Genomic DNA, 14544 nt, shown 5'->3' on the forward strand with positions numbered 1-14544 from the left:
TCTTTATGATTACACTAGTTATGGGTGATGATCACAGAAAGCATGACCAGTAAGAATACTGTACAGTATACTTTTTACAATGAAACCAATGCGTTTATGCTCTGCTATGAAATATCAGAGACCGTGGGGCTGGGGAGGTTCCTGGTCTTCCGTCCCTCCTTCTTGAAGGAACAAAAAAATAGTGTATGTAGGCACTTCAAGAATAAGGTCCCTTTTTTACTGGGCATGCACTCTGCGCATCTCCGGATTGTCCAAGAATCTCTGGCTTCGTAATGACGTTGCCTACTAATTCAAAGGTATTTTTGCGCGGTTTTTTACTATACGGAAAAAGAACATCTTGGCAAGGGCTATTGGAATCAAAAAGAAAATGAGGGGTAACCACACATTTTTCATAGATAAGTAAGCTTCAAATAAAAAAAAATCCATGCATTGTTATGTATTTAAACGCTTTTTAGAATTATTGTTGCCCGGTTATCTCTGAAAAATGCCAATTTTCTTTTTGGATTCCAAAAGCCCTTGCTAGTCTGCTTTTCCCGCATAGTCATAAACTGCGCAAAAATACTTCTGTAGTAGTAGGCACCGTCCTTAAACACAGTTCTTCCCTACTTAAGGTATAGTTCTCCCCCACCCCCACCAGCATAAATTTTCAAAATGCAGTCTGCTATCCATGAATGGCTAGTGTCTTCTGACAGAACCAGTAACTATAACATGGGTGTTTCTCGTTTTCCTGAAGACTGGTACCAAGTTAACCGCTGCACAGAGGTCATTATCAAAGGGAGACAAAACAGGGATGAAGTCAATATCAAGCTTCTTTGGAGGTGGAGCGAAAAAGACCAAGAAAAAATAGCAAGGAGATACTTCTGGCAAAACAGACACTTGAACTTAAACTTGAGGATCACACGGCGGCCATGTTGAGTCTCGGGGAATAAAAAGCTTTGTATTTGCACGGCAAGCTTCGGTCAGACGCGAATTCAGTGCGAGGCTTGCCGTGAAAAAACAAAGCTTTTTGTTTTCCTGAAACTCAAACACCCGGGACACATCGTTAGGCTGTGAATTAAGTATCTATTGATACTTTGTACATATATGTGCGATTTTGGTTTTGTATAAAACAGGTTGTATTTAATAAACTCCTGAGTAAACATGGATATATATATATATATCCCCCCCCCCCCCCCCCACTTTTCTGGATGGTTAATTTACAATAGAAGGCACAAAAATAACTTATAATTTTTATCGAAATCGTTACAAATTAACTTACATAGTTTTAATTACTAAGGCTAGTAGAAATTTAACTGACACGCTCGGACCTCATAGGAAACTGTTCAACGTTTTGATTGGCCCGTTTCGATCCGTCGTTTTGCTGTTTCGTACGGACCGTCAATCGTAAATAACAGTCCGTAAAAGTACGACAGTACTGGACATGGGTGATCTCCTGATATAAGACCATGGTCCTGCTGTGGCTTAAAACATTGAACAAAAACTTCAGGAGGGTGGTACGCCTATGCAAACATTGAAACAAAAAACTCCCTCAAATAACAGCCCCCCCCCCCCCCCGCCCCCAGCGAATCGGAATCGGAATTTTAAGGTAGCTAGTGCCCAGTGCAGCTAATCAGAGTGCAGCATTCGTTGTCGTCATCACCTTTTGCTTTCCACTCATCCCTCGGGCGCCCACTTGTAACTCTGGGATACAAGCGCTGAAAATTTTCATACGCATCCTCGTAACGGCAGTCAGTTTTTGACCAGTCCTTAAATAATTCTTCGACCTGTTTTTTTCCACTTTGCTCGGGAATGCCATCAGGATAAAGCGTGATTTCCTCCTCTTTCCCCATGAACCGGCCTGTTATTGGTTTTCCTTCAGCCTTTGCCTCGTCGTCTGGTGAACCTGCTACGGCCCCAGTACTGGGCGGATCACCATGCTCGTTAGGATGCTCGATAAAGTGACGAAAGGTCAATAACGCAGCAACAGCTTCACGCCTCTCAAGGATGTAATCATCTAGAACAACGAAAATTGCCTAGGTTAACCGGGCTCGATTTTGGGGTGAGACCCACACTAAGCACTTTATTGGCACGGTCTTAAGCAACGAGAAAAGTTCTATCACGTGAGACGAACCTTGTAATACAATCGCCCAGTCGAAGTGATGGCCCTACGAATTGGATGGGTATCAAGAGGAATCCGTCATTTGTGTCCTTAGTACTCTTAATAGTGAACTTTAGTATCTTGTCATTCTACGTAAATCATCAATTTATTTTATCAACTTTATTAAATTTGCTTTTATTTATATTGTATGTCTTAAATTGTTCATTGTAAGAACATTGAGATTTAATGTAATGCACCAGGAATTTAAATTAATTTATAATTATTTCCTGATGATTTCGTCTTCAGTGATGAGCGCTTTTCTTTTCAGACGACTTTCTGAATTGATGGACCAGATAATTAGCTCTGCAGTGTAAGTTAGAGTGCCTCGTGCATGAGATCTCCCATTCTCTTACTAGGGTTAAAGTGCCCCTAACCCTTCAATTTGCGGTTTTCTTTTGGTAGATTTCCATATCTTTCAAGAACTCATTTTCGAAATAAAATTTGAGAAATATTGAATCTTTTTTTTTTTTACGAGCGCTAGAAGTGAAGGCAGTCTTGTCAATATTTTCACCTATCGTTCGCATTAGTCCCCCACTCGGCCAAATGTGACCAAATATGGAGCGTGACGTAAGAAAAGGACATCGTGCAAAACTAGTAGCCGAAGATTCGCGGTAATGCTTCAGTTGTAAACAGAGAAAATGGTTGAAAAATGTGTGGTTTTTGGATGCAGCAAATCTTGAAATGCAGAGAAAGGAATCAGCATGCATAAGATTCCTTCTGAATTCTTTTAAGTCCTTCTGGTGTCCTTTTCTTACGTCACAGCTAAGAAAGTGTCAAATATCGGACGCTTCTCGTTGGCTCGTTCCTAATGATATAAGCCCACGAGACAAAAATTTGTCCAGCGGGGCTTAAAGCGCGCAAAAATTTAAAAATTTCAGTAACTTTTTGAGCTCGTAAAAAAAAGGATTCAATATTTCTAAAAAAAAAATTTCGAAAATGAGTTCTTCACAGATATGGAAATTTACCAAAAGAAAACAAATTGAAGGGTTAGGGGCACTTTAACGCTCAGAGAAATTCACGGGTTCACTACAGAGTTTATTCTCTGGTCTATTATTTGTGCCCTTAGCGCTAGCGGCACAACATTCCCTTAATTCACATTCACATTGCCGTAATAACCAACTGAATAACTCTATCCAGTGGATAAATCGCTATCCAGTGGATAAGATGTACTTTAACTAATACATATTATCTGCTGGGTCGCGTCTTATCTGCTGGATAAAGTTATCCAGTTTTTGAACAACCGAGGCGAGAATGATACCCCCGGGATCATCGAATGAGGTCTTTGCCTAAGTAAGTTTAGTAGAAAGGTTTTACGGGGCTTTTGTGCAAGGTTTAAGCAAAAAACTTAAGCACATCGGACTTTCTCGGGGCATTGTATCTGAGGTTCGGTGGCTCCTAGTAACCTCGTGCTTGGTATCCTGTGATATTCTAGTATACTAGCGGACCCAGCGGGAAGGGGAAGTGAGTAGTTCTACTTCTAGTCACTTAATGCTTGGCATCCTGTGATGGATTAACACCCCGCCTTAAGAACGTGGTAACATACGTGATACTCTAACTTGAATAACCGCACTCTAGGCCGGCAGCACCGGTGACCCACTTGCCTCTTTCAATTTGTTCCATCAGAGGTCAGGTTGCGGAATTAATTATGTTTTTTAAAAGGACAGGAACTTTACGTTACCTTCCAAAAGAACATTGTCTTTAAGACAACATTTCTTCGTAGCCATGACCACAGCGGTCACAATAACCACGACGACAAATACAAGCCACGCCCATAAATGTGATTTGCTTTTGGCATGTGCGAATTCCGCTTCCAATTCTTTGATTTCTGTGACGTTTGTCAGATTTCGCTTCTCGATGTCGGGACCTATTGTTGCACAAACGTAGTACGTGGAGTCTGCAAACGATGCTATCAACCATACGGCTGGCCCAATAAGAGCTTTGACGACGTTTGGACATGCCCGGTAGCAAAATTCCCCTATTCGTCTATACCGCGGTACACAGCACCTATCGGTCAGCTTCCATACCTCACTAAGGACTAGCACATTGATGACAAAAATTATAACGATTGGGGCCAAGAGAAATACAGTTCCATAGAGCGTGTGATCTTTCATGGGGCAATCGAAAACCTCCAAACTCAGCAGTAGCTCCAGACACACAACAACAGCGGAGAGCAGAAGGTTCTTCAAGGTGATGCTGTGGTCGGTCAACAGGCCCATGTATCCTTTTGGTTTGGTGGACTCCGCGGCTTCGGAGAGCACTTTGATGAACAGATTCCTGGCAGCATTCATTACTGTAGCAGTGTTTTGACCAAACTAAAAATAACGACAGAAACATTTTTTAAATGGCCTTTTAACTGGTTCAGATTATCTGTAAAAATTGCGGTTACGTCTCCGATTTTCAGAATTGCAGACGTTAAGAAATAGTGAGGTAAAAATGAACCTAGGCTATTAACACTATCAGTGCCGGCGTTGAGTCAGCTAGCTTAAGGTTTGTTCGTCTGAAAGGACTCTAAATGAACGAGACCATACAAGTACTTATTACGCAAATGCTGAACATGGCGGAAAGCCAGGCAATGTGTCACATTCCTTAATATCCCTTCCAAAATGTTGGCTAGGTGACTGGAAAACTGTACGGTACCATATGCTAGAAAAGTATCCCATGATTAGTACATGGGATTTCCAATACATGTAGATCGGTTTTCAATCGATGATAACGCAATAAGTAAGATAATGGGACAAATAAAAACACACCAAGATGCAATTCGACTTGCTTCATTTTCAAGGCGTTCAAATAGATTTTCTCTAAATTTGGGGAGTGAAATTAGCGATCACCGACAGTCTATGAGGTTTTATTGTGAATTTTCCAGTTAATCATAGCCATTTTCCTACAGGTCCATTAAAGCCACTCCGGCTTGCAGAAGTGAAGTGGCAAGGGCCACGAAGAGACTCACAGGTTTCAATCAGCAATTTATTCACTCAAATCAAGGGATTTGGTAAAATACCTAACAGAGAAAGTACAGGAAACAACTAAGAACGACTATAAAAGGAATAAACGCGAAAATGACAACTGAAACCAAAAAACAGGACGACTGAAAAAACACTTACCAATTGCTGGATTTAGGTGGGTGAGTGATAAAATGAAAGTGTTGAAAATATTATATACCACTGAATTTACATATAGTGCGAAAAATTGTTCGGGAAGGAATGAAGGGTGCAGGACACAATTAACACGGATAAAGATACGGAAAACAAAAACTACATGGAAAAGTGTAAATTAACAAAAACCGCAACATCCTGGGGGGCTTCGCTGAATTTGCGGAAATTCAGCAATAAAAGCGAATCAATTAATCAGTCACTGAAAGTTCTTAGAACTAGCGCATTCAAACTGTCCAAGAGGTTTCTGAGAATAACTGTAGGCGAATGTCAATGTTACTAATCTTCTTCTTCCAGCAATACAAGTTTTGAAATCGGCCTCACGAGCGTTGAATTCTTCGTTTTAACTTCTCCAACTCGGACGCGTTGGTCGTGGCCAGGAAAGATCTTCATAACTCTGCCAAGGAGCCATCTTCCACGAGGGGAATTTTCATCCACAAGCATTACGAGATCATTGACCTTCAAGTTTCCTTTCTCGCGAACCCATTTTTGGCGTTGCTGTAAAGCTGGAACGTATTCTCTTAGCCACCGTTTCCAGAAGCAGTCAGCAAGGAATTGGGCTCTCCTCCATTGTTTTCTTCTGTAAAGATCTTCGCGAACAAACAGACCTGGGGGCAGAGCGAGATTTTCCTGTTGCAGCAGAAGGTGGTTCGGAGTGAGTGGTTCCGGGTCGCTTGGATCATCACTGCTGGGAGTAAGCGGGCGACTGTTGAGAATGGTAACAACCTCTGCGAAGACCGTGCGTAAGGTTTCCAGTCCAACCAACGCATCTGGATTGCCAAGGATCGCCTTCATGGTCTTTCGCACACTTCGAATTAACCGTTCCCAGACCCCATTCATATGGCACACGGCTGGAGGCTGAAATTTCCACTGGAACATTGGGCACAAGGAGTAATTAATCCCGTCCTTAATCAGCTGCTTGTTTAGATCATCCTGATTCCACTGACGAATAGAGTCGCGAATTTCCTTGTCCGCTCCGACGAAATTTGTTCCGTTATCGCTCCAGATTTCTTTGGGACACCCACGATTCGAGATGAATCTGCGGAGGGCTTGAATAAAGGCATCGGACTCTAATGAACTCACGTCTTCTATATGCACGGCGCGACTGGTAAGGCAGGTAAAGAGGCAACCGTACACCTTTTCTGAACTCCGACCACGCTTCACATAGAATGGGCCAAAGAAGTCGACTCCTGTGTAGGTGAACGGCCGATCATAGGGAGTGAGACGTTCCTTTGGCAGGTCAGCCATCAACTGAGTCATGGGGACTTCATTTCGCTTGCGACAATCGATGCATCTTCGTAGAACATGGCGCACGAGTGACCTTGCTTGAATAATCCAGAAATGTTGCCGTATGAAGGAAAGTACGTGCTCTCGACCGGCGTGCCCCAGGATTTCGTGGTAGTAGCGCACGATCAGGGTAGAAACTGGATGATCTTTAGGAAGTATCATCGGATGGGCAGCTTCGAAGGCGATAGGAGCGTGACGAATTCTTCCTCCCACGCGCACGGTTCCTTCTACGAGTACAGGAAGAAGAGTTGCAAGCTTGCTTTGACATTTAACTGGACGGCCTTCGATTAAGGAATCAATCTCTTCGGCAAAGGCTTGGCGTTGTACCAACTGTACAATTTTCTTGGTAGAGCACCGTATCTCTGAAAGGGATATTCCACCTCTCTCAGTAGAAGTTCCTTTGTTCTTAACATGGTTAACGAAACGTAACAACCAGGCGACAAGAGTTAAGAGGCGAGGCCAAGAAGAATAGCGACGGAGAAGCAGGTCCAGTGATGATCCACGGTCAATCACCATGACGGTTCTTTCAACTTGAACTTCACTGTCGTCCTCTGGAATATTGCCAATCCTTCTAACTGGCCAATGTTCTTCGGGCTTCAGGAGGAAGCTTGGGCCAGAGAGCCAGCGGCAATTTGGGTCAAGATCATGTAGCTTCATCCCTCTGGAACCATCGTCAGCTGGGTTCAGTGATGTTGGCACATGTCGCCATTGCTGAGGAGTCGAGGCTTCATGAATTTCGTTCACTCGATTAGCAACGAATGGCTTGAATCGCCTCTTCTCGTTCGTAATGTACTGCAAGGTCGTCAAAGAGTCTGTCCAGAACGTAACACCTTGAAGGGGTATGTCAAGCTCGTCGCGTATCAGTAGATGCAAGCGTGTAGCTACCACTGCTGACTGTAACTCTAAACGTGGTATGGACCACTGTTTCAGCGGGGAATTGCGGGTCTTTCCCATAACAAAGGCGCAATGGACCTTTCCTGTATCATCAACGAGCCTTAAGTAGCCAACTGCAGCGTAACCTTTGTTAGATGCGTCAGAAAAATAGTGCATTTGGACATCGGTGATGACTCGGGTGCTAGAAAATGACTTGAAGCATCGCGGAATCTTGATGTTCGCAACAAGGGGCAGAGACTCTACCCATCCATTCCACTGTGTTAGTAAAGGCTCTGGAATAGGGTCATCCCACTGGACGTCCATTCTCCATAGTTCTTGAAGAATGACTTTGACTGGGAGGAGAAACGGGCCCAAAAAACCAAGTGGATCGAATAGGGAACTAACAGTCGAAAGAATGCCACGTTTAGTTGGAGGCTTGTTCGTGGGAACAACTTTGAATTGCAAGGTATCCGAAGCTGCATCCCAGTGTAATCCAAGTGCGCGGCTGATAGGAAGTTGGCTGAGGTCGAGATTGATAGAAGGATTCGCTCGTTCCTCTAGTGGGAGGGCCTTTAACACCTGCCTACTGTTGCTTGTGAACTTCGTTAGGTGGAAGCCGCCCTCACTCAGTAGCCTGGTCAGCTGGTCTACTAGCCAAATCGCCTTCTCTGTTGTCGGCGCAGATTTCAGTACATCATCAACGTAGAAATTTCTGTGTACGGTCTTGATGACTTCAGGGCTATACCGGCCTTTATTATCGTCTGCCGTCTGTCGAAGTGCCTTGTTGGCACAGCAAGGGGATGAAGTTGCTCCAAATATGTGGACAAGCATCTGATATTCCTTAGGGGGGAGATTTGAAGAAGCATTCCACCACAAGAACCTTAGGGCGTCTGCATCCTCTGGAAGAACTTTGACTTGATGGAACATCGCCTCTACGTCAGCCGTGAACGCAGTTTCTTCTTCTCGAAAGCGAATAAGTACGCCAACTAGATTATTTGTGAGATCTGGGCCATGGTACAACCGATCGTTCAGGGAAGTGCCATCAAATTTAGCGGCAGCATCAAATACCACGCGTACTTTGTTGGGCTTGTTAACGTTCAGCACCGGGTGGTGTGGTAAGTACCAAGTGATCTTGGATCTCTTAGAGGCCTCTTCTTCGTTTAGCTGTCTTGCATATCCTTTAGTAACGTAGTCATCTATGACGGAGCGGTACTTTTCCTCTAGGCCAGGATCCCGGTTAAATCTCCTTTTCAGAGCTTGAAGACGACCTTGTGCCAAGGCTCTGTTGAATGGAAGGTAGGGTACTTCCTGCCTCCAGAGAAGGCCCATCTGGTAATGGCCGTCAACCTTAGAGATTGTGTTCTCTATTATCTTCAGCGCCTTTCGATCCTCAACAGACATTGGCCCAAAGGCTTCTTTCACGGTGCCGTGGGACTCAATTCGCCAGAATTCTTCCAACTGTCGGTTGAGAGAAACATCTTCAGAAGAAGCATGATGCAGGTTAAACTGACGTCTACCGTCTACACTGCCGGAACCGCCAAGGATACTCCAGCCAAGGCAGGATCGTATCGCGAAGGGCTCATTAGGACTTCCTTTTCTAACTTCTAACGGAATAAAGGCTTCCTGGATGTTCGTTCCAATAAGGATAGAAATCTTCTTTCTTTGTACTTCGGGAAAAGGGACTTGACACAAGTGCGACCATTGCTCCATCTTCTTGCGAGCTGTTACATGCTTAAGCGGGATGGTAAGGTCTCGTACAGCCCATGCATTGCGCACAGTAATCTGGTGTGAGTGCTGATCATCAACGGGCGCTATTTTGAAGTCAACCTTTACTCCATTCTCCTGTTTGTCTCTTTGGCTTACTGTGGAAAGGAGGAGTTGTCCATCTTCGCCTTGAATACCAAGCTGATCGACGAGGGATGGGTCAATCATAGTGACGTCGGAGCCGGAGTCGATCAAGCCGTAAGTGGTTGTATATCGTCCATCGTTGGCGATGATCTTGAGGGGCATGATCTGCAGGTAAATCTCAGAGGATTCAGCCAAGGTTGCAGTAGCACACGTGCTCGAGGGAGCATCTTGGTCGCTTGGCAGGACAGTAGGCATGGTTGGGATGACTGTGACTTCAGTGTTGTTAGTGTGATGATCAGCGTTTTCTCGGGATGGACCTGACAGGTGAAGCAAAGTGTGGTGAGACCTTCCACAACCAGGTACCCTACAACGCATTTGCGACTTGCACGAACTGGCCGTGTGTTCTGTAGAGTTGATGCAGTTGAAGCAAATCCGCTTTCTGTTGACTAAGGCCCTCCTCTCCTCGACGGGCTTGGACTTGAATACCCCGCAGCGATAGAGTGGGTGGTACTGGACACACAAGGGGCAGTTGCTGGCTTTAGCGTCTTTATTGATCGCAAGTCTGCTGGCCTCCCTAGAGGTACTTGTGGTAAGAGTGGTAAGGTGACGCAGATGAGACTTGTCTCGATCTTCAATTCGATTGTGTGACTTCACCTCAGAAGAAGTTGTGAAAAACGGATGATTAGCCAAATCAGCTCGGTCATTCAGGAACTCAACAATGTCTTTGAATGTGGGGATAATTCTTCCTTGGCGTTGAAGCTTCTTCAAATGTTCTCGAAACTTGTCTTGGAGCCATTTGGGCAACCTTAGTATCACTTTCTCGAGATTGTCAGTGTTCATTTCTCCTAAACAGTTCATAGATCCGAGGGTATCATACATGACTTGTGCCATATCTGCATAGCGTTGGAGACCATCCTTGTCTTGAGATGCGATGGGGGGACCTTTAGTCAGAGTGTCGACGCAAGCTCTTACGATCTTAAAGGGTTGACCAAAACGACTTTGCAGGACTTCTAACGCCTTGGTTAAACCTCCTGGCAAGGCCTCGTACCTTTGCACAGCTCTAAGAGCAGGGCCCTCGAGAAACTGCAACAGGCGAGCCATCTTAGTCTGTTCATCCAATGCCTTCGATTCTACCATCTGGTGAAACCTCTGTCTGAATAGTGGATATCTCTCAGGGGAGCCATCAAACTTAAGCACTTGTAGTGGAGGTAGACCTTGATCGGCACTAATTCTTTCTATTGTGGTAGCAATAGTTGCAAGGAAGCTTTCACTCATTGGCTGAAGAGAAGGTGGAAGATGTCCTGAAGTTGCGTGATAAGGCAGGCGAACTGGACCATAGGCTTGAGCTGCATGTGTGAATATTGGACCTGCATTGTAGGGCGGCTGGGATGAGAACAGGGAGACACTCGGGTACATGGCAGGAACACACGAGCTAGCGCGCGAAGACTCGGGAACATACGAAGACGGCAACGTTGAGGCAGACATAGCAGGAACCACAGAAGCAGGCGTAGGCATCGGTGGGAAATCAGGTACATACGTGGGGTACGCAGGTAACGTGGAGACGCGCGAGGACACCACAGGAACTGCAGAGGCTTGCAAGGAAGCACACGTAGGCATGGGTGGAAAATCTTTAGGACGCGTAGAGTACGCAGGTAACGAGGAGACGCGCGAGGACACCACGGGAACTGCAGAGGCTTGCAAGGAAGCACACGTAAGCATGGGTGGAACATCTGTAAGACGCGTAGAGAACGCAGGTAACGAGGAGACGCGCGAGGACACCACGGGAACTGGCGAGGCTTGCAAGGAAGCACACGTAGGCATGGGTGGAAAATCTGTAAGACGCGTAGAGTACGCAGGTAACGAGGAGACGCGCGAGGACACCACGGGAACTGCAGGGGCTTGAAAGGACGTGACAGAAAATTCAGGAAAACGTGAAGTGGGCGCAGGCAACGTTGATCCACGCGAGGACGTGTCGGGAAGAACAGAGACACGCGGAGACGTTACGTGGCAGGTCGAGACTCTCGTGGATGAGACGGAACACGTGGTTGGAGAAAATGGCTGCGTGGAGCAAACCTGCGCGATCGACCCTAATTGCGTGGAAACAGCTTGAGGGTAGACAACTTGCGGACCAGCGTCGGATACACTTGTAAAGTTTCTGTCAATGTCAATATTTCTGTTAAAACTACGCCGCTCAGGTGGATTTTCCTCAAACTGCAGACCAGAAAACTCGCGCTCTGCTAACTTGAACTCCAAATCTGCCAACTCTGTCCTTTCCCGAGCTTCCTCTGCCTCTTTCTCGGCGTCGAGCTTCGCTAGTTCTAGTTGATGTTGAAATTCGAATTGCTTTTGTTTCATTTCAAGCTCCAATAACTTGACTTTCATTGCTATTGTCCTCGATCGTTTTTGCTCAGTTTGTTTTTCGACTAGAGCCGCTTTTTCTGCCGCGATTTTGGCTTCGCGAAGTCTCGAGCTCGCTGCACTTAACTTGGAAATTCGACTGCTCTGCGATTTCAACGATCCTCGAGGCGATGAAGTGTCGACACGGGGTAATTCTTCTGACACTTGTTTATTAAAATACGAAGCAGCTTCGATCGCGAAATGTTCGATCCTTTCATCATACAGACGTTTTCTGACCTCTTGAGCCTCGTAAAAGCCCTGGATTTCGTGAAGTTCCACGCTGCTGTCATTGAGAAGAGCTTTGGTCCGCGCGATGTTGTCTCCATAATTCCTAAATGCATCTGACAAGGTGGCTTGCAGATTCCGCACTTGCACCAAGTTAGCAAAGTCCGCGAGTAAATCATCAATTCGAGCGCACACTTTAGACATTGTGGCGACATAGCCTCCTGCAGACCGTTTTAGAACGTTCAGCTTTTCGCGTACAACTCCTTCTTGGTCCTGCAGCGAATTAGGCATTCTACTCCTGGAACTCGCTCGGATGGAACTTGCATTATCAGCTTCGATACCGTCCATGATCTTCTCAATTGGTATTTTACAATGAAGTGGCAAGGGCCACGAAGAGACTCACAGGTTTCAATCAGCAATTTATTCACTCAAATCAAGGGATTTGGTAAAATACCTAACAGAGAAAGTACAGGAAACAACTAAGAACGGCTATAAAAAGAATAAACGCGAAAATGACTACTGAAACCAAAAAACAGGACGACTGAAAAAACACTTACCAATTGCTGGATTTAGGTGGGTGAGTGATAAAATGAAAGTGTTGAAAATATTATATACCACTGAATTTACATATAGTGCGAAAAATTGTTCGGGAAGGAATGAAGGGTGCAGGACACAATTAACACGGATAAAGATACGGAAAACAAAAACTACATGGAAAAGTGTAAATTAACAAAAACCGCAACACCTTCGCAAGAAGATGGAGCAATGGTCGCACTTGTGTCAAGTCCCTTTTCCCGAAGTACAAAGAAAGAAGATTTCTATCCTTATTGGAACGAACATCCAGGAAGCCTTTATTCCGTTAGAAGTTAGAAAAGGAAGTCCTAATGAGCCCTTCGCGATACGATCCTGCCTTGGCTGGAGTATCCTTGGCGGTTCCGGCAGTGTAGACGGTAGACGTCAGTTTAACCTGCATCATGCTTCTTCTGAAGATGTTTCTCTCAACCGACAGTTGGAAGAATTCTGGCGAATTGAGAGTTAGATGCAATTCGACTTGCTTCATTTTCAAGGCGTTCAAATAGATTTTCTCTAAATTTGGGGAGTGAAATTAGCGATCACCGACAGTCTATGAGGTTTTATTGTGAATTTTCCAGTTAATCATAGCCATTTTCCTACAGGTCCATTAAAGCCACTCCGGCTTGCAGAAGAGTGTCAACATACAGCCTTTGTCGGCCACTGCAGTTGGAAACAATTTGTTGTTGTTGTTGTTGTTGTTTTTATTTTATTTAAAAGAGCAATTTATACAACCTCGTTCCCGTGAAGAGGAGAGACCCTGGGAACGAGGTTGCACTTTTCTCAGTTGTGAGTTTCATGCAAAAAATGAAGTTTTTAATTGTATAATAGATAAATACTGGTGCAGTACCGCGGGAGTGTGGAGAAAGCGTAATTCACACCCTGATACAAGATTTGAAGTAAATCCATTTGAGCTCAAGGGGATCTAAGGGAGACAGGCACCTAAATTGTCGTTCCTTCACACACTGGCCTAATGAATGGCGTCGGTTTCAAATCAAAGTCGATCAAATCGTACAGAATAGACACAAGGTATGCTTAATTAGATAGCAGAAAAGAAAGTAATTGCCATTAGTGAACAGTATTCTGTGGCTTCGACAAAGCAGAAGGTCAGAATAGTGTACTTTTTCGTTTGAATCTGATTGGTGCCGTTTTGAAGGGATCGGGAAGGATTCTCGTCCTCCTGTTTTCTTCAACTCTGGTGGAGTGAATGCAGTAAAATGACTCAGATAGCGAATACACACCATGCAAAAGCAAGACCCAACTCCAGGTAACTTTCTGTTACCTTATTTAGTGATTTAAATGACTTATGCGGTTATTTATAACTTCATAATTTTCATTCCAATTTCTCTAGACACATTTTACACTTGGGTCAGTGGACGTTTGATGGATCAGTAGGTGTCTCGATCGAGACTAATTTAATCTATTCAGTGTCTATTATTCCAAACTTCAAATTGCTGCGCAGAAGAGTTTAATGTACTCTTAAGACGAGTTAATATTCCCTAAAAGACTAATTAAAAGCGAATTTGCAACTGAATATGTTAATGTACACCGAAACATTTAACGTTTAGCATCAGTTTTCCACGACATGAAATCTAGTTGTTCATTACTTACCTAGTTTATAAGACACTTTGTTTCCACTCGACACTCAGGCTGAACGATGATGTATATCAAAGTTATCTCAAGTCACAACCCGAACACTAAATCAAGAAGCAATGCCGTCGGCTCTATATAAACCGTTTGTTTGGTTGCGTTCGTGACGAAGTTCACGTTTCGATTTGCATGAACGCAAAGACAGCATTGTCAAGGTCACGCCAAGATCAATATGCACGCTCTGCTTTGCACACACTGCATGGTAAGAATCTTTTTTATATAATATGGTAAATTTGGTTTTAGGTCGCGCACTGATTTCATTACCGTTGATCTTGAACAGAAATCCATTCACCTTAGTGACACAGTAAATCTAGAACTGGCTTGCTTGTAAACGGGGTGGTCAAATTATCACTAAAATTTAAATCAATTCTATTTGACTCGACAACGACTAATAAACCTGTGAAA

The 14544-nt window shown here is 44.4% G+C and overlaps 2 protein-coding genes and 1 long non-coding RNA gene across 3 annotated transcripts in view; 1 reads left to right on the forward strand and 2 right to left on the reverse strand.

Annotated features, from left to right (window-relative positions):
- LOC146468024 (uncharacterized) lies at positions 1-14259 on the reverse strand. Its single transcript, XM_085124939.1, has 3 exons — positions 14101-14259; positions 3816-4449; positions 1-1993 (listed from the first exon to the last, which is right to left on the reverse strand). Exons 2-3 carry the CDS (start codon positions 4423-4425, stop codon positions 1590-1592), a joined length of 1014 nt encoding a protein of 337 aa, XP_084981065.1. The 5' UTR covers positions 4426-4449; positions 14101-14259; the 3' UTR covers positions 1-1589.
- On the reverse strand, positions 5569-12267 carry LOC146468025 (uncharacterized). The gene has a single exon (XM_085125134.1). The coding sequence runs from the start codon at positions 12265-12267 to the stop codon at positions 5569-5571; it is 6699 nt and encodes a 2232-aa protein (XP_084981260.1).
- Positions 13270-14544, forward strand: part of LOC146468026 (uncharacterized) — a 22462-nt gene continuing 21187 nt past the window's right edge. The window contains exon 1 of the long non-coding RNA XR_014867579.1: positions 13270-13518. This is a non-coding gene — a long non-coding RNA (uncharacterized LOC146468026). The remainder of the gene's footprint in view (positions 13519-14544) is intronic.

This window comes from Pavona decussata, unplaced genomic scaffold (assembly GCF_977016875.1).
Source record: "Pavona decussata unplaced genomic scaffold, jaPavDecu1.1 SCAFFOLD_133, whole genome shotgun sequence".
NCBI classification, from domain to species: domain Eukaryota; kingdom Metazoa; phylum Cnidaria; class Anthozoa; order Scleractinia; family Agariciidae; genus Pavona; species Pavona decussata.